Genomic DNA, 20,143 nt, shown 5'->3' with positions numbered 1-20,143 from the left:
GGGAAAAAAGAGGATCCATATAATATGAGATTACAAAGAAAAAAAAAAAAGAGTAAATTTATTAACTTTCGAAATGATGCATCTAGTTTAATACAATCATACATGTGTAGTATTTAGAAAGTGGTACTCTTTCTGTTTTATTTATTTATTTATTTATTTATTTATTATTTAAGTTATAATTAGGTTTGCGCATTTGTGGAAATACAATTTTTTCCATCAATTCCTTTAATTAGAGGTTAGTAAAAATAATGAAAAATTAATTTATAAAAGTTGACATTATGATAAATCCAACAACATACGAAGTATTATATACATATATATATATGTGATATATTGGTAAAAAAAAATTAAGTCAATGATGATATATGAGTAGTGAAAAATCCCAACTCTAGTAGCTTATTAAAAAAAAAAAGTATATCTAAAATAAAAAAAATACTTACTCCGTTTTTTTTAGTTGACACCTTTCTATTATCACGATTGTCAACGCATGTTTTTAAGATTAATATCTCTAATTAATTATCAACATTGTAAAATTATAAAAAGTAGTTTTTAACAAAATATACATTAAAACGATTCAACAAGATTCCACATGAATATGTTTTATCATATCTATAAACCACAAAAGCGAGTCAAAGCATATTGTGTGAATAGAGTAAAAGTCAAACGGTGTCAACTAGAAAAACGGATAAAGTATTAAAAAAATAATAATTAAAAAAAAAGATATATAAAAAATGGCAGTTTAAGTCTACGACTTTGAATATAGAGACATGTGTGTGTTAGATGGTTCCCCACCGTTTGATTCTTTTTCTTTTGCTATGGAGATTCGAGGCAAACGGTCCTTTTTTCCTTATTTAAAAAGTAGTCTTCTAAATTCTAACCTCTCATACAGTCATACTAAGGATTTTCTTATCAAGTGAAGCTTAATTTAATGGCAAATACATCATCTTTTGGGTAAAATCTCTTCTGATTAAGGCTCTATTCTTAATACTACCTCCGATTTTTTTTAGTTGCAACTTTGAAATTTTTTATATCTCTCAAATAATACCTTAAAATTGCAACTAAAAAAAATCGGAAGTAGTAATATTTTTTTTAAAGAAAATTACTCAAGCAAGTTTAAATGTGTCAATTATTATAGTAAAATGGAATGAATATATAGGAGCAATTGTTACTACGGGGGAAGATTTAATATCCTTTTTTCAAGACATGTGAGTTGTGATGGACCTGATGGTACATACTTCTACCCTTCCATTTTATTATATGATTCATCTTTAAGAAAAAAAAAACATAGTCGAGTGAACTTATTTGATTCATTACAGTAATATTTTATTTTTATAATATTTTGTTTTTTGTCAGTGTAAAATTATAGTTACAGTAATGAAAATTATGGTCCAAGTAATGAAAACAACAGAGAGGATTGGAGGGATTCATATAATATGATCTTCAGTTAAGCTAGTATAAAAGAAAACAAGAGAAATGAGTAGGCTAATCACATTGCTAAATTCTACTATGACTAACATGAATAAGTAGACTCAAGAATGGAAGAGATCAATACAAGAATAATTCTACAGCTACAAGATGTACAATGTGCATGATCAATGGTAACAAATAGTAACTTCCTAGCCATTATCGGAGGAAGGGCACTAATTATATTAATAATAATAACAATAATTAAATTTAAAAAAAAAAAAAAAACACAAAAACATATATATAAATTATATTCTCAAGAAATAGGAATAGCTCAGTTAGACTACAGGCCTGTCCACAAGGTCTGAGATTGAATCCCTTCTGGCTGTTATATGGTTCTTCCAGGGCTTTCTTCTCTTTAAGCTACACAGAATACAGCACATGGAAAACACGCTTGTTTGTCGCAAGCATTTTCCTGAATGAAGCACAGCATCCATTCAACTGAAGGAGAAATGAGGGAAATGGCAACACTAGATGAGATTCATCTTCTTAGATATAGGAGCTACTATTCCCCCCTTGGAATCAAATCAGAACTAGAAACCAATGGCTAGAAACAACAAACTATTCAGAAGGCTTTCTCTTCCCAAGCACAGAAGGCATTTCGAATCGAGAGCCTCCCATTCTCCACTTCTTGAAGGCAGTCATTGAGGACTGAGCTGCATCACACACTACACAAACACAGAGAAACAGGTTCAGTATTCAGATGATTGCTCGGGGTGCACATGCTGTATTTAGTGATGAAGAAAAAAGCTTACAATGAGTTTCTTCTTTAGTTAGTAGAGTTAGGGGCTTTGATGCAGCAACATAAGTAGCAGTATGGGCCTTGCTGAGCACTTCCTTATACCTATTCTTAAATGCGTACAAGAGGAAGGACCCAATTGTTCTATCACCAACCCTAATCATTGTAAAACCAAACAGTAAGATTTCTGCCAAAACTTGCAAGACAACTCCAGCAGTTTGTATGATAAAATTTTTAGAAAATAATAAAACCCGCCATTAAAGAAAGATTTACGGCCTTTAGGCTGAGATAAAAGCGAATAAAGTTGAATGAGTAAAATGAGAGTCAAATTTATCCATCATAAGCATCAGTAAAAGAAAAAGACCCAATTAGGCAATTAGCCAACTTTTTTTTTTTTTTTTCAAAGGACAGCCAACATTAAATCTCACTTTACCAAACAAGGCCAAATCTGAACAATCAAAATACCTAGTGTTTAATGCCAATAGTGAACACCTAATCAAGTAAACCTTGATGATTATGACTTTTCTCAAACCTAGATGTAAATTATAACCTGAATTTTTTTTTTTGACTCTTGACGGCAAATAGAAACAATAAAATATCATGATCCTTCGGGGATCTTATAGCCAATCCTCAGAGCGGGGTAATATACTGATGCATGAATGCTTGTTTAGGCTTTTTTGCCATATATTTTCTTAAGAACAAGGTGAGCAAAAGATTAGTACAAAGCTATTTGAAACCACATTACAGGCGAAAAATAATGAGGTGAGGATTTGCAGTATTATACCCTATAAAGCATGAGGCAAAGTTATTCGGCTGACCAAATTGTTACATCACAGGGTTACCAAGTAGCAAGTACATACAGATGTGCAATCTTTTACAAAATTAGCAAGGAATAGAAATCATATACATGTGCAAACAAAAGGAAGGAGAGCTTACATAGGAGCTATCTTGCATCCTAATTCATAAAAATAGTGACATCGATTTCGAAGATCAACAGATCCGGGATCAGCCTGAATTTCCTTCCTTGTCCTGAAATAAGAAGGAAACAGGTAACAAGATCTAAATCAGATTAAATCACATGCACTACAATAGAACACTCTACATGTTAAGTCATGCAAAATCTTAATACCAAGCACTAGTTAACTCGATTAAGCAATAACACAAAATGTCTATAGATGACGAGACTACGAGACACAATGCAGCACTTATTAACTCAATAATGTAATAATGCAAATTTCATTTACATTTGATTGAAGCAGGGTGGAATGTTCATAACCACTGCTTGTCTTGAATGTAACTCATGAGCAAGCCAAAAAGGCAATTCCACTTTTGCTCCCTGTTCAATCTGGAAATATGTCCAGGGCAAACAGTCAGAAAGGAACGTAATTTTTTTCCTTTAATCTAAATTTACGACTTCAGAAATCTTACATTGTTGGTTTCAGCACTGGGGTCAAGGAGTCCTACTCCAGTTGCTGCCTTCTGGAACACCACTGGAATGAACTTCAAGAAAATCAAAACAAAGAATCAATAAGGATTCTTAACACAGATTACTTTATCACTAGCGATTGATTATCTGTACGCTAACTCGCTAAGAAACAAATACTCGAATTTACCTCCTCTTCTGCAAGTATATCATCAATGTCATAGTATTTTGCCATAAACAAGATCTCAAGATTCCGCTAATTAGTAAAAATATTCCAGCAAAGAAGTAGTGTGTCTGAAAATTAAAAAAAAAAAAAAAAAAAGACATAAGACGTCTACAAAGAAAACTCAAATCTAACACATACACAACAAAGTGAATTAACATATGTTTCCCTAATCGAAACTACGATTGTTGAAACTTGAAAGAGAGCATATAAATTAAATACAATGTGCACAAATGATATTGTTATTAATGCATCATGATGGAGCAAAGTCAGGCCTGCCCAGAGCCAGGGCAGGAGAGGCGGCCGGCCTCGGCCGAGGGAGAAATGGTTCATTTCCATAGTTCCATAGTAACATTAGAGCTTTATAAACAAAAGTATGAAGTAAATCAGCAATTAAATTGCCTCAATTATCAAATTAGGCGGAAAAAATTGCATAAAAATCTTCTTGCTTGAGAACAACAACTTTAAATGCATATCGAAAAATTCTAGCAACAAAACTGCTGGTTATAATCTTAAATAACATGAGTATTTATAATTAATAATACACTAGTTCAATTTGGAAGAACCCTAAATTGTTATAATAACAGTTAAATTAAGGATGGTGTAAAACAAAACCCTAATTGTGAAATTTGAATTCGATGATTGATAAAAAAGGAAAAGAAAATGTTACCTGAGAAGTTGTTTCAATGGAGGAAAGAAAGCTCGGAAGTTGGTTCAATGGAGAATTCAGTGCACTCTTCAGTGGAGGAGAGAAAGAGGGAAGGTAGCGGATAAGTTAAAATTTTCAAACGGAAAAACAAAAAAAAAAAAAAAAAAAAAAAAAAAAAGTGAAAACAGAGGAGTAACATTAATGAGTTGCATTATACATATATGTCAACTGTAAATTTACGAGTAAGTAATGAATACTACATTTTGATTATTGAGAATGTCATTTTGAAATGGAGTAAAATTTACAAGTGAGAAAATCATTTTGAAGCGAAAGAAGTGCTAGAGTATACATAATTCATTGTCATTCAATTTTTATTTCTTTAATCTTTAAATTTAAAGCTTTAACCTCACTTTTATACTTCATATTAAAATTTATGACTGAATTTTTTTTTTTTAAAAGGCCTTAATGATCAAAGTAGCAAAGTACTCGTAACAAATTCTTACTAATTTTTGTAACATTAACAATATACAGATTACAAAGTATTACATATGATCAACTCAGTCTCACAAAGTGTCGTTATTTTGACGAAGTATGATTTGAAATAAATGGTCTGTCTAACAATTTTGTAAAACAAAAAGGGAATAAATTGAGTCTATAATTGATTTCATACTACCATTTTTAACTAGTATTCTGTAAAACTAGTTTTATATACTGTAATACTGTATTAGACTAGCTAGAATTAAGTCGCATAATATTGTATCTTTAAAAATGTATCCATATGAAATTAGTCATCCTTTGTCTCAACCTAATAGTTAGATCATTTTTACTCCCTCCGTGTTTTTTTAAGTGTTACACTTATCAAATCCGGCCGTGTTTTAATAAGTGTTACACTTCCTATTTTGACAAAAAGCTACATTAAAATATTATCTCTCTCTCCTCTCATGGTTTCCACCCAAACCCACTATTACTTTTTTTTTTTTATTATATCTCTCCTCTCACATTCATTACTTTTTAATAAACTATGGGAAATTCTCAATGGTAGCCTCCTGTTTTTGCTTTTTCTCAATGGTAACCAATTTTTTTTTCAATTATCTTTGGTAGCCACATACTTTCACAACTTCTCAACCGTAACCATAATGGTGTTTTTTCTTTTAAAAATCTGTTAAATTTAACTTTTATTAACTATGGTTAGTCATATCAACCTACCTTCTTCAACCCTTCTTTCCCAAGTCCCCAACTTAGTCAACTTTACCACTAAGCTTCAAAACGCCATTTTTAATTTGAACCTCAGCTCCATCTTTAATGATATGGCAATATCTCTTTTTATACCCTCCATTTTTCAACACTCACCTTCTTCCTCATCCTTTCTTCTTCTTTCTCACAATCTTATTTTCTCTCTCCTTCATTTTAGCCCTTCTCACAGATCCCTCCTCTCTAATCCCGCCTCAAAAAGTCAAAACACTACTCAATCCTCTCCATTGATGGTGGATTCCTCAATCACATCTCCCTTTATTCCTGCTTCTTCCCTTCCAACCCCATTTTTCTCTCACCTATTACTCTATTTTTACATCTCATGAAAATCGAACAAACTCAATTTTTTTATGAGAACAAAACCTTCAAATCAACGATATCCATGAACTGAGGGAAAGCTTGGCTCAAGCCTTGGTCGGTGGTGGCCTAAGGCCATAGACGATCCTACGAAGCATCTATACTAGACAAACATTTTTGAGGAGGACAGAGAAAATCAAGAACCCTAAATTTTAATTAAGAAGAAGACGAAAGAGGGGAAATGAAAAGCACTAAAGGAAGAATTGGAAGGGGAAGGTTGGAGATTGAAGGAAGAGGAGAGATATAGGAGGAGAATGAAAATGGAAAATGTATTATAAAAAAAAAAAAAGGAAAATGAAGGGGGTTGTAGCTTGTGGGTTGTCGTGGCCTCATGGGTGCTGACTGCTGAGTGTAGATTTTTGCTTTGTTTTTTTATTTTTTTTTAAATGTTAAAGTTAACCTTGTTTCATAATAAAGTTAGATTTAACTGATTCTTAACAGAAACATATCATTAAGGTTATGATTGGGAAATTTTAAGAGTATAGAGCTACCAAAGATAATTGAAAAAAAATTGGTTACCATTGAGAAAAAGCAAAAACAGAGAGCTACCATTGAGAATTTCTTTTACAATTTTTAATACTCCAACTACCCCACTTACCTCTTATTTATTTAAGTCAATTAAATTGCCTAAAACTATGTGCCGGTTAAACTGTAACACTTAAAAAAACACGGAGGCTATGGTGTATCATTCAATCTAAAAAATTCTACAAATACTTTGTATTATACAATGGTTAATGGGCCAAATCATCAACCTATGAAACACAACAGGAAAGCCCTTATATTAGCAACATTAATTTGGAAACAAGAGCTTATAGGGCTTATACGGAGTACAATAGTGTAAGGATCTACAATTAGCTCAATATTCAGAATAAGCAAAGATAATGATGCTGCATTTTTTGTAGCATGAGAAGTTGAGCTCTTCAGAAGTCTTGGGAATGTGAATTCGACAAACTATGAAACCACTAATCTCATGGCCCAAATATTGTTCCCAAAATCAGAGGACGGGTTCCTTTCTTATGATCGCTCTTGAATCATACACCCGCTTATTGAATTGAATCATCCACATTCACCAAACAATTTCTCACTCTTTACTATCGAATATCTGATTTCACTGTGAACTCTTTGACCCTGAGGCTCTGAACAACTCATCAACAGTGACAACCTTACACGGGCTAAGACAGGTTCATGCAGTTACGGTGAGCTTCAGCTTGACATATGTTAGATATGGAATCATCTTTGTCAAGATCCTTTATGTTCGCCTGCTAGCAGTGTTCAAGCATATTAAGAATTCTTCCAAGTTTCTTGCTACAAATCAATCAATCAATCAATCAAAGCCTTAATCCCATAAGTGGGGTCGCCTACATGCTAAAATAGCACATAGAATGTGAAAAAAATGTCTCGGTTGACCCTCAAAGGCGCCATGATTAAACAGCTGTCTATAATCATCCAGATTGTTGGGTTTGAGAGTATGGAGAACGGTTCAAGAAGGCTAAGGGGGTGCATAGCTTAGGAGTTTAAGCTTTGGGCTATTGCTTGGTGTTAAGCAATGGTGGATGACAAAAGGCTGACTTCAAATGGGCATATCTCAAGATCTAGAAGTGATATTGAGATGATTCAAGTTGAAGGTGATAGCTCGTCTCAAGAGCTTTCCAACGACTAGTCATAAGCTCGATTTGGTCAAGAATCGAGGGAGTTATGGCTGTTTTAAGAAGAGTTGTCCGTGCATTACGGGAGTTCGACCGAACTATGGAAAGTTCGATCGAACCTAGTTGCTTCTGAGTTGAGGCAGATTGTGTAGCCTTTTGATTTCTAGAGCAGGTTCGGTCGAACCAAGGAAGAAGTTCGACCGAACCACCTCATGTTCGACCGAACTCTAGGAAGGTTCAGTCGAACCATCGAGCCCCTGTTTAGCGACGTGATTTCTTTTATTTCACTCGGGATGTAATCTTAGCCGTTGATCTTCTTGTACTATATATACTCTTGTATTGTCATTGTAATAGAGTAATGAATAGGATGAAGGGAAAGATGTGGAGAGAGAGAGAGAGAGAGAGAGAGAGCCTCATGTAAAACCCAAACACTGAGGGTTTGAGTGTTTGAGAGGGTGAGCTTGGGGTGGGAGCTTTCATGGTGATTGAAAGCTTGTGATCTACATTGTTCTTCATCAAATTATTACTCCATAGTGGATTTGTGGGTTTTTCTCCTGGTTCTCGGGTTTTCCACGGTAAATTCTCCTTGTCTTGTTTATTGCTTGTTTTTCTGTCTTCGCTATTGTTAATCGCCGTTAATCGCAAACTAGCTAGCACGTTCTTAATCCCTTTCACAGATGACAGCAGATACAATTTCGTAGCTAGATGAGAATGGAATACTAGACTATGATCCATACAGTTAGCTATTCTATAAAGGTAATGAGAGAAAAGAGAGGCTCAAACGCTGAAAATCTTGCATTACCCCTTAATTTAATGAATTGATTCACACACAAAATTTGTATGTATCTACAGAGAGCAAGCTTACCCCATCTGAGTCGACATCTTATTTTCGCTCACAAAACAAGGCAAACATCAGATTGTTGCAGCAGAATCCTTTGATGCCTCGGACAAAATCGAATTCTGCTTCACCCATACAGTATCCAGCACAAACAGCAAGTGGACAGAATAAGCAGTGAAATTTTGCAGCTTTCTTACAATTGAAACATAAATGTCAATCTATATAGCAGGGTATCATCACTAGATAAATTATAATTTGTATCAAATCATGGAAAAACACTTAAACACATATGTATAACTAACAATTCTGAAAACCCTCAATGTTAGTAAAATATGAGTGGCTCAGAAAAATAGCAGATTCTAACAATTGAATCTGACTATTTGAGAATTAACTGTGTGTGTCAAAAAAAGAATTAACTGTGAACATATCATCTTAAATGGGTTTTTTCCATTGCGACCCTTAAACAGGGATTGTAATTAGGGTTTTAAACTTTAATCTGCTACTCTTTTTTCTATTAGTAACCTGTTTTAATCCTGATATATTTCTAATTTTTTTTCAAGATAATTGTGTATTCTAACTCCGCCAGTGTGTTTCCTGCTACCAGTCCCAAGCCTATAGATAAAGGAGGAGGGTTACGGCAGGCTAATGACAGCTAGTGTTAAACTTTGTCACATCGCTTGACATGAGCCACAATGATTGAGAGTAGTACTAGGATGGGTGACCTCCTATTGACCAAGACAAACAGGAAAGAAGAAAGACATGAGCAAAATAATAGTTTGGAATGCTTACATTGAGATCATGTTGGCCAACACAAATTTAGTAAAATTGTCTAAGCCTTTTTGGAAACACCACTTGTACTAAGCTTCTTAAACCTATCCTTTATTATATTAAGAGCTTCATTTTTGTGTACCAAAAGATTAGCATAGAGCATCATGGTAACCCATAATTCTCTCACCAACCTACCAAAAAGGAGGGTCACATGTTAGTATTGTATGTCTCTCCTCTCCCACCCCTTCGAACTATGTGTTTGTCAACTCCTGGCCATTAATGGAACCTGTCTACTAATTTAGCAACAGAAGACCTTCTTTGGGTCACTTAAAAGTTTTTAAATGAAGGTTTTGTGAAGTTCAAAGAAAGGTCTTATTGCAAGATAGGTTCCATTTACTTCTCTATTTTCCTATTACAACAGAACATAAATACATCAGAAAGAGAACCACGAGTCCTTAGAATAAAGCTTATGATAATCATCAAAGTTCGTCTTTAACAAACATCACTTAAATAGAGAGTTGGCTTGAAGATAAGGAATAATCTTCTGATAAACCTTAAATAGAGAGTTGGCTTTTTGGTTTGTGTGTGTGTGTGTGTGTCTACCCACTTCGCCTCCTAAACCTCATAGATTAAATACTCCCTTCGCCCACAAGTAATGCCTAACATATGCAAGGAGTGACTTCTTGCCTCCTCACAAAGTAAGTACAATGAGCCTAAATTGGGATATAATGTCTTTTTTGGCCCCTGAACCTATAAAGTAAGAATATTGACCTCTCCAAACTAGAAATCTTAAAAATGTAAGATCCTTGAACTCCTTCAAGAAATAAAACACTCATTCAAATCCCTACCAAGAACGATAAGAAGGATAAGCAAGTGTATGATGGAACCAAATAACCTACAAAGGTTGGGAAAAGGAAACTACAAGATCGATCCTTTCCAAAAATTATAACCATAAAACATGTTCTTTACCTACCTTGTATTAAACCAGATAACAAACTTCTAAGGGCTTGGGTTAGGACTTAGGAGTATGAATCTCTCGTAACATAGCCCACCCATTATAAATTACTTAGGACTAACACCCTTTGAGGTTGGTAATATATAAACATAACAACAAAAGCTCACTATGAAAATATCTATAATATCAACCCAAGGGTATGATATGATTGATTCATAGTAGAGATTTAACCTCCATACATGAAATGGAAGGAGCATTGTTTTCACATTTGACCGTATTCCTAAAAATATATACCAAGGTTGTAGCAGATGTACATCACAAGTTGATCAACAAAATATAGTTTATGCAAATTTTACTCAGCAACTGAAGATGTGTGAAATGTCCTGTGACACAATACATGGAAAGATAGAAAAGATATTTCATTTCAGTGAGACAGTGAGACACTGAGTAAAGGAAAATTTTTTTTACCACATCTGAAACTCTCGTCATAGACCAGAGGTGAATCATCCTTTCCAACACACTAAGGGTGATATGATTTTAAGCAGTCCCTAGAAGTGAAATATTCAACCATTTAGAGTCGGTAACTTGAGGAATTACCATCAAGATAAAATCATCAGCGAGGCATGGAAAGCATGATAATATTGATAAGGCCGTGAAGAAGAAACCAATCAAGAAGTTTAAAAGGTGTCCAGAGGAGCATAAAAGGAAAAAGATGCTTTCAAAGAGGCAAACAATATAATCCAAAGTATGATAAATGATGAATTACATACAAATTGTTAAGTTTAGTTTGCAGGTAGTAGAGCAAGTTTAGGCTTACTGTCATGTCGTGTGAATTTTCTGTTCACTTCAACACCAGACGTATAAAAAATCTACAAGAATATCTCACCAGGGTATTCTCTAATCTGGAAAGAAAAGATAAGAATGCTTCAATACCATCAAAGAAGCATCAATGTACTTTCAAAACAGAAAATGAAGGGGGGGGGGGGGATAAAAAGAGTTGTATTGCAATGGAGTAATAAGGATTGTCGAAGCTTTTCAAAGTTGGTTCAGTAGAGAGCTAGAGACTAGAAACAGGAGACGAAACCTCTAAAAATCGATACCCCCTCCGTGTTTTAATAAGTGTTACAGTTTGACCAAACACGCAGGCCGAGACACTTGACCGTTAATTTATGTAATTATATATCAATAAAAATATAGAAAAGTTGATATTATGAAAGTATATATTATAACAATTCTAACTATGTATTATACAATAACATTTGTTTTTTTTTTTATATTGGTAAATTAATCAAGTCAAAACCATTATGTGAATAGTGAAAAAAGTCAAACTATAACACTTATTAAAATACGGAAGGAGTATGTGTGGATCGGGTTTAGGAAATTTTGTGTATACGCTGTTTTGTGAACCACTACTCATTTTTTGGAAATTTGATTCAAAAAAACCTTTTAAAGTAAATTTTTTTTGGCCAGTTTTAATTTTTTTTGTTGAAGACAGCCAAAGGCTACTTTCCTACGTTGACTCCTGTTTTTTCGGCGTTGACCACTGTTGTTCCCACATGTGCGTGTCACGTGATTTCTAGATTTCTAATCACACCCCCTTTCCTGGCCTAATTCACTCTCCTTTCCCTCCAATTAAACACTCGATCTCCTTTTCTCTCCTCTTTCTCTGCTCTCACACACCATTATTGGACTTCAGTAAATTCGAAGCAATTGAAGGCTTTCCCAACAAGTTTCAACTAGAGGTAATTGTTTAATACTTTAATTTTTCCATCCATATCTCAGTTTTTCAAAACTTGATTACAAACTAGGGTTTTTTTTATTTTATTTTTATTTTTTCTATGTGAATTTCTCACTCATAGCTAATTTGAGAGAATGTTAATTGACAAAAGTATACGTATTAATTTGGATATATATGAACCTCACTTTCAACTATTCGAATATTAATTTGATATATGTGATGGCTTCAATTAAAGGGATTCTCTTTGATGACTTGGAAAACTGTAGTTGAATATAGGCTTACACTTAGGCGCTATGCACCATATGAACCTCTTATTCATTTCCCATCCATCACTTGTCAGTTTGAAGAAATAGCTAAAATTTTAAAAACGATGATTGTGCTATGTGGTTCATGCACCTGATATTTAATGGCTTATTATTATATTCATCTTGTTGTAACCTTTGGTTCAGATATCCATAAGACCCGTCAAGGAAGGCACACCTTTCCAATTTTTAGCGTCTGATGACCTGCTTGCAATAATGGGTAGCAGAGAACCAGTCGTCAAGGCTTATTTATTGGAGAAAGTTGGTGCATCAAATCACGACTCTGTGATGATTGATAAGGATCGGAGCCTACTACCAAGCAGTAGAACATTAACAATGATGATGACTGGGAGAGCTGTCCTAGTAATGATGATGTTGATGTTGATATCTTCAAGCATGACAATGTTGATGTTGATATCTTCAAGCATGACAATGTTGATGTTGATATTTTCAAGTATGACAAGAGACCTATCTCAATAGATGACGTGAAGGGTCGGACATTTTTGGAGGTCGTTGGCCACATTCAGGGGTATAACCCTAGAACTAATACCCTTTGGGTTGGTGGTGATGTCCACGGTGTAGACGACCTTGTGAACATAACCACCAACTGTAAGCGCATTCTTTTGGCTGTTAATAACCACACATGGGAGGAGCTCCTGCGTTATGTTGTCAAACATTTAGATGATTATGTGATTGTTAGGGTTGGTTGGGACAAGTCGAGCTATTTCTTCCGTAGAAAACTTGCCCAATGTGTGCCTGGCTTGACCTTTATAGTTGTCACCGATCCAGACAACCACAACCTTACCCTCCTTTCCTTCCTTGACACACCTCCCAATGAGCTCCTTACCCACTACAAGTTGGATCTCTCAGAGGAATGTAGGCGTGTAGGTGTGAGACAGGACAACACTGTCAACATCAAATGGCTCGGCCTAAGGCCTTCTAACATTGACACCTATGGTGCTTGCTTTAAGGCTCATTCATGGAAGCAGTATCAAAGTGACTTCCAAATGGTGAATGATCAGCTGTTAAGTGATCCTAGTTTCTGCAGGAAAGAAGCTTGGAAGGCTGAGCTGAAGCGCCTCCAAGACCACCTTATCTTCATGCCTTTCCTGTTTATAAACCCCAACCGCGGCACAAGCATAGACTCAAACTACATCCATAATGAATATCTGGACAAGAAGTTGGAGAAGGAGGATTGGGTTTAATTTATCTTGAGGTTCAACTTCTTGCTTGGCTTCTTTAACTTGTTTCTTTATATATACATCTTGTTGTGCCTATGGCTTCCCGTAATTTATTGTCATTTTGTTGTGTATGGTTGTAAGATTCTTGTTTGGTACTTGCGCTGTTACATTAGTATTTCCAAATGCGTCTATTTTGCTTGAAACTAGTGTTTGATAATTTTGAGAGTGTAGATGTCGAACCATTGAAATTGTATCTCATGCATCATAATGTTGCCTGCATATGTGTTGTGAAGAATATTTGTAGCATATAGTTTTGATATTTTTCTTCAAGTATAATGAGTATTTCTCTTCTGAAATGTTGCTGCCCATTGTGCTTGTCAAGCACCTTTGACAATCATATTGACACTACTTCTGTGTATCTTTTTCTTATCATGCAATTTATTTTGTTACTATGTTATTGCTATTGTCTTTTAGACATTGTTCTCTTCTAGTTTTGCTTAGTCATGTACTCTCTTATCGGTTCAGAGTTAGCTCTCCCTCTCTCTTATTTTTGGTTTGCCTTCTCTGTAATTTTGTGCAGGTGCTATACTTGGTGTCCTTTTGGAGCTTCCCTGCTAATGTTCTTATATGAGCATTTGCATCACTGGTTGTGTTTGGCTCTTGCTAAGTAGTGTAATTTATGTAACAAGCCTTAAATAACCCTTGACCGTGTATCTCAGATACACTTTTGACACTTCTTATGACCTTTTTATTGTTAGGTTTTTTGCTCAACATGTTTATGAATATCCCAGAAATTCTGAGTTGGAATATCTGTGGGGCGAGGAAGTCCCAAGCAGTTAGTGAACTGATTTTTCGTAAAAAGTTTAACCCTGATGTTTTTGTGTTAGCTCTCTGTTTTAGAACAATAATTACAAGGAATAATTATAACATAGAAAGTTTGGATTTACCTTCCTACCCCCTAGTTGGTCTCCTTTTGCCATATTCGGGTTTTGTATGTATCACTCCTGTGATTCCTGATGCAGATTTAACTTCTGTAGAATTTTGTTAAAAGATTTGAGCTAGATAAGTTAACAAGAACGATGGCAGATCAGCAGCTAATCTGTCTTTGAGTACTATAAAATGTAAAGTTTAGTCGAGGTTTGAGTGAACTTACATAACTTGTTTCTGTAACCTTGCGTACTCTAAATTTACGTCAGCAATATTTTCAATTGGTGTCCCATCCTCGTTGATCCAATCGAAAACTTATTAAGGTCGGTCTGTTTTTGCTCTATGGAATCCAATTGTGTGAATTGATGTTGTGCTACGGTGCTTGTGTAACACTTGTTTCATTTCCCGATGGATCTTTATTATTTGTTTCTTCACATATTGTAAGATCTAGAGCATGTATTTGTTTTAGCTATAGAAAGAAGATTGTGCTACAGACACAAATGTAGGAGAATACTTGGAGAACACTGTGCTTAGATGCAAATGGAGGAGGTTTATAAGGGCAGGAACTCAAGAAAGGCGAAACAAGTTAGCTGTGTCCTTGAATTTCAGTAGGTTATATGATGAATGCTAAAACAGCCTGCTGGTGAGAACATAGATGCGCATATCCACATAATACTAAGACGAAATGCAAATTATTCGCAAAAAAATCAACCTGCAACACCCTTTTTTATTGTACATCAGAGACAATGAAGAATAGAGAACGATCAATAAAACAGAGAAATTTAAATCTGAAATGAGAGATTGATGAAACAAGGTTGTTAGATAAGGTGATGTCGTACTCTCCTGGTCAAATAAGCTACAGAATTTTTTATCCTGTGATCGAAGCCAACATCTGCATTTAGTGAGTTGAAGGTCCATTGTTGGCTTCAATTACTAGTGCAAATATTTGCTCGGCCACTGAAAGAGGCTCTCTAATCTCTATTGCAATGTAATGCGAGGAAGTACTAATGCAATGTTGTTATGCATTTGCAAATGCATAACAAATACTAAAATATTAAAAGTCCCATGGAAAAGAGACAAAGGAAGAAAGAGAAAGATGTGTGAGACCACTTCTAATTGTACCACTGAAAGTTTATATAATACCATTAGTAGTACTAATGCGGTGTTATGCATTTGCAAATGCATAACAAATACTAAAATATTAAAAGTCACATGTAAAAGAGAGAAAGAAAGAAAGAAAAAGATGTGTGGGATCACTTCTAATTATACCACTGAAAGTTTGAGGAAGTACCAATCAAGGTCTGTGATGTATGAGAAAATATATAACAAAGGGTAATTCAGACTTTTCGCAAACCATAAATAACTAAAGTACTTCTGTAAGTCGAATTAGTACCATTGTAGTTCTTAGTGGTAGTATTTTACTTCCTAGTAGTACAAATTTGTTATTCAGTAATATTAAGTTATTTGATAGTAGTAGATAGCTGATTTCATCTTAAAAGTTAGAGAAAATTTCAAATAAGCTATTAAGTTTTTCAATCTTCAGTAGTATTATTACTAGTCTCAGTAGTAGAAAATTACGGTTCAGTAGTATAAAAATAGTATCCAGTAAAAGATCTTAAATAACCCGATTTTTCTTAAGCAAATTTACTAGTTGTCTTGGTAACAGCTATTTTAAAATTTTTCAATCTTAATTTTAGTAGCTGCGTCGATTTGGTATCAGAGCCCTACAATTAAATTTAAACTACATTGGTAATTAAATTAATAATTAAGTAAAACTGGAGAATACTAGACCTTCGACTCAGTATAAGAAGCCTGATTTTAAGCATTACTATCATATTCCTAAAAATATTAATAATTTTGGCCCATTTCTTAATTATATTGTAGATCAAATTGGTGAGCTTAAAGTAGAAGTTGATAGCATGCATTGCCGTTGCATGAGCACTGAACATAAGCTATTAACAACAATATCAGAGATTAATAAAAATTTAAGTGAGCTAAAAGAACAAGTTAAACAAGTACAACTTGCTTTGACAAACAAAGGTAGACATCAGTTTAACAAAGAAGTATCAACTAGTAAAGAAAAAATTTATTCCTTATAAATATAAAAACCCTTTTCAAAATCTAGATAAAAATAAGAAGTTTACGGTATTACTCCCTAAAAGACCTATTAGTAACCAAGAAAAGAACAAGGAAACTAAAAATGAGCCATCATTTTCAGGAGAAAATGCTTGAAGGATTACAAGCCCTATTCGATAAGGAAAAAGACCCTGATAAGCTTAACGAAATCATGAATTTCATTTCCGAAAAAGGGATTGCTTCTGATAATGAAATAGAAGAAAATAATTATGTTACTTTAGAGGAAGATTTATATCAACAAATGAGATTAATGAAGTTAAAAGATCTAGACTTTCTACCCGTAGAAGTTGTCCAACCAAAGATTGAAAATAAACTAGGTAAAAGAGTAATGAATAATAATAATGTTGGAGAAGAAATTATTAATGAAACATTAATGTAAACAATGTTATCCAAAGACCTGGTACCAAGGATAAGGAAGTTGCACACGACCAAGATACATACCAGGGAAGACTACCCGGTTTAGTATTAAGGTTATGCCTAACCAAATTCCTAAACAGGAAGAAGTAACTCTTGAACCTATAAGTCAAACTGGTTATAAGCTTAAAATAGATGGTGTAAGAAATAGACAAGATGTTTTAGATCAATGGAAAAAGAGTATGGGTAGTGTACTTAATCTAAACACTAAATGGACTTCTGAAGATTTCTTAAATTATATCAAACATAGTTTCTATGGCTGTGTAGAAGATTGGTATGATGGTATAGAGGAAGAAGTCAAAACTACGTTAAGAGCTAATGAATCTCCTACTAGAATGCTTAGACAACTATGTTAATACATTGAGTTGGAATTTATTGGTCCTAGAGCTGATCCTAATGAGAAAAGAATGGAATATCAAAGAAAGTTAAGTAATTTGTCCATCTGTAATATGAAATATGTAGAAAACTATATTATGGAATTTGAAACTTATTATTATAAAATTGGTGAAAATGAAACAAATCTTGGAATGTTCTATGATAAATTACCAAGTTCTCTTAATGATGAAATTAGTGAAAAGTAACAAGAATGGAGAGAGAAATATTTAGCTAGGGATGCCTTAGGTAACAGGATTGCCTTCTTAAGAAAGTGGATTGAAAAGAAATATAGAGAGGTTGCAGGAACTCAACAAATGAAAAGACAATTTCTCACTTGTTGGGATTTCCCAAATAACTATGGATGTGAAAAAAAAAAACTATAATAAGAAAATGAAATATAAAAAAAAAATTGATAGATCAAGAGGAGAAGCCTATAAGAAGTACTATAAACACAAGTATAGAAAACCAAGTAGATTTTTCAAAAAGGTAACATATTGCCCTGAGAAAAAGAAAACATATAAGTATTGGTCTTGTGGAGAATTAAGACATTATGCTAATGAATGTAAGAAAGCTAATTATAAATTAATGGAAGCCTTAGGTAGTTGGGATTACATAGAAATACCAGAAGACGAGGCTTTAGAACTGGCTTTAAGTAATAATAAAGGAATAGTAGAGATAATAGAGGAAGAAAATGAGTATAATGAAGAACTTGAAGATAGCGAAATTGAAGAAGAAAATTATGAAGAAATAAATAATATGATGAAAGGAGAAGAATTAGAAAATTCATAATCAGATGACAATGACGAGGATAAAAGCAAAATGACTATATGTCAACTAAAAAGAGCTGAGTATTCATTTGAAGATAATGACCTAGATCAGATAATCAAAGAAAGCTGGAATTTCCCCCAGTTTACAAAGGATAAAATATTTAAAACTTCTTTCTATAAAACTAGAACCAAATATGTATGTGAAGAAATGGAAAGAAGTATAGTAACCGAAGATTGTGAACAAAAGGCAGCCGAAATTAATATCATAAACTGGAAAAGTAATAAAAAAAATATAAAGAAAAAGGAAATTATACTTATATTTGTATTGGGGCAGTATAAGTGTACATAACTCCTTTACAAGATTTTGGCAAGGATGTTAAATGCTTAAGTTTTATTTGTGATAAAGAATTTTATGATCAAATAATTAGTGGTATCACATGTAACTTAAGTCAAGAAACAGTAAGCTATATATGTGAACCTAGATATTATGTGAGCTTAGAGGATTCATTTGCGTCAAATTAAAGTTTTTAGCTATACTGCTATTAACAGAAGGAGTGAAAATGCATAAAGGAACACGACCCATACAATTAAGATGGACGTTGGTTTATATGTTGGTAAATACTATAGACTCATCTTTTAAGAAACAAATAGTCAATGCTCATAAATATGAGCAAGGAGGAGGCCCTATGAAGAAAATTACACCTATAAAAGTAAATCCTAAGGAAATTGAAATTGAAAAAACTTGGCCTGGGAAGAATTTTTTATGAATCCTGCAGTTAGTAATAGATCAAGTAAGATGTTAATTGATGAATCAAGATTACTTCATATTGGGATGACTACAAAACTTAAAATACAGAGAAATATGAGTCTTAAAACACCAATTCTAAGTAGACAAAATTCAACAATAATAAGGATGAAAAAACAAGGTGATGAAAAGCCAGAAGAGGATGAAGAAGAAATATTAATTCTACTAAAGAAGCTAAATGAAAAATATGAGAGTAAAAAATCCTTAAAACAACCAGCAAGACATAGCATTGATATGGGGTCATATTCTAATTTAGAGTTAAATGAAGATCCAAATAATCCTATTGATAAAAGAAAGGTAATTGAATATAAGACCAAAACTGTAAGTGAACCAGTATATGAAGATGAAGTTAATATGTAAATGGAAGCTTGTAATGAAGTAACCAGTACTAATCCAAATAGCATTTATATTCCAATTGATATATGCATTGAAGATTATAATAAATATAAATTATGTGCATATATTGATAGTGGTTGTTCTACATGTTTTGGAAAAAGATCATTATTTCCATAATTTCTATGGAAAAAAGCTAAGAATCCTATGCAAGTTAGAATTGCTAATAATAGTGATGCATACGGAAATAATTGAAGAATTACCTATAAAAATTGGAGGAGTTCGATGTATTATTCCTATTTTATGGGCAACTGATCAACCTAGTCATGATATGATAATAGAAAATAATTTTCAAAGATTATACTTCCCATACTCTATAAAAGTTTCATAAGAATTTTATTTATTATACAGTAAAAAAAATAATAATAAAACAACTAGGTTTTACATTCTAGTTCCACAGTGCAAAATTGTACAAATTGTACCTTCCCGATCATTCAATCTGTACAAATATGGTATACATTATGGCAAAATTCTTGGAGGAAGAAGTACTATACAAAGGTTAAAGAACAAAATAATCAACCTATGAAACATACAACAACAAAGCCTTTATAGTAGCAACATTAATTTGAAAACGAGTTGATAACAATATACAATAGTGTAAGGATATAGGATTAGCTCAATGTTCATTATAAGCGACGATAAGGATGCTGCATTTTTTGTAGCATTGAGGAAATGAGCTCTTCACAAGTCTTGGGAATGTGAGTTCGACAAAGTATGAAATCGCGAATCTTATGGTCCAAAAATCGTTCCCCCCTTTCTTATGATCGCTCTTGAATTATACACCCACTTATT

General features: G+C 33.5%; 2 protein-coding genes across 2 annotated transcripts; one reads left to right on the top strand and one right to left on the bottom strand.

Annotated features, from left to right (window-relative positions):
- Positions 1–1,379: 1,379 nt before the first annotated feature.
- Positions 1,380–4,635, bottom strand: LOC145585123 (DNA replication complex GINS protein PSF3-like). Its single transcript, XM_081641855.1, has 7 exons — positions 4,520–4,635; positions 3,817–3,920; positions 3,632–3,703; positions 3,448–3,548; positions 3,140–3,232; positions 2,220–2,359; positions 1,380–2,132 (listed from the first exon to the last, which is right to left on the bottom strand). The coding sequence occupies exons 2-7, from the start codon at positions 3,859–3,861 to the stop codon at positions 2,026–2,028; spliced, it is 558 nt and encodes a 185-aa protein (XP_081497981.1). The 5' UTR covers positions 3,862–3,920; positions 4,520–4,635; the 3' UTR covers positions 1,380–2,025.
- Positions 4,636–12,569: 7,934 nt separating this feature from the next.
- LOC145584079 (uncharacterized) lies at positions 12,570–14,757 on the top strand. The gene is made up of 3 exons (XM_081641015.1): positions 12,570–12,614; positions 12,680–13,569; positions 14,115–14,757. Exons 1-2 carry the CDS (start codon positions 12,570–12,572, stop codon positions 13,556–13,558), a joined length of 924 nt encoding a protein of 307 aa, XP_081497141.1. The 3' UTR covers positions 13,559–13,569; positions 14,115–14,757.
- The last annotated feature ends 5,386 nt before the right edge of the window (positions 14,758–20,143 follow it).

Source organism: Chenopodium album, chromosome 16 (assembly GCF_948465745.1).
Source record: "Chenopodium album chromosome 16, dcCheAlbu1.1, whole genome shotgun sequence".
NCBI lineage: Eukaryota > Viridiplantae > Streptophyta > Magnoliopsida > Caryophyllales > Amaranthaceae > Chenopodium > Chenopodium album.
Note: the sequence above shows the minus strand (reverse complement) of the source record. Positions and strands in the feature narration are given on the sequence as shown.

Coding starts and splice junctions, on each gene's coding strand:
- LOC145584079 (XM_081641015.1), top strand. CDS start 12,570: ATGGGTAGCAGAGAACCAGTCGTCAAGGCTTATTTATTGGAGAAA. Junction 12,615..12,679: donor AGGCTTATTTATTGGAGAAA/GTTGGTGCATCA, acceptor ACCAAGCAGTAG/AACATTAACAATGATGATGA.
- LOC145585123 (XM_081641855.1), bottom strand. CDS start 3,861: ATGGCAAAATACTATGACATTGATGATATACTTGCAGAAGAGGAG. Junction 3,233..3,447: donor CCACCCTGCTTCAATCAAAT/GTAAATGAAATT, acceptor TTCTTATTTCAG/GACAAGGAAGGAAATTCAGG. Junction 2,360..3,139: donor GGATGCAAGATAGCTCCTAT/GTAAGCTCTCCT, acceptor TACAATGATTAG/GGTTGGTGATAGAACAATTG.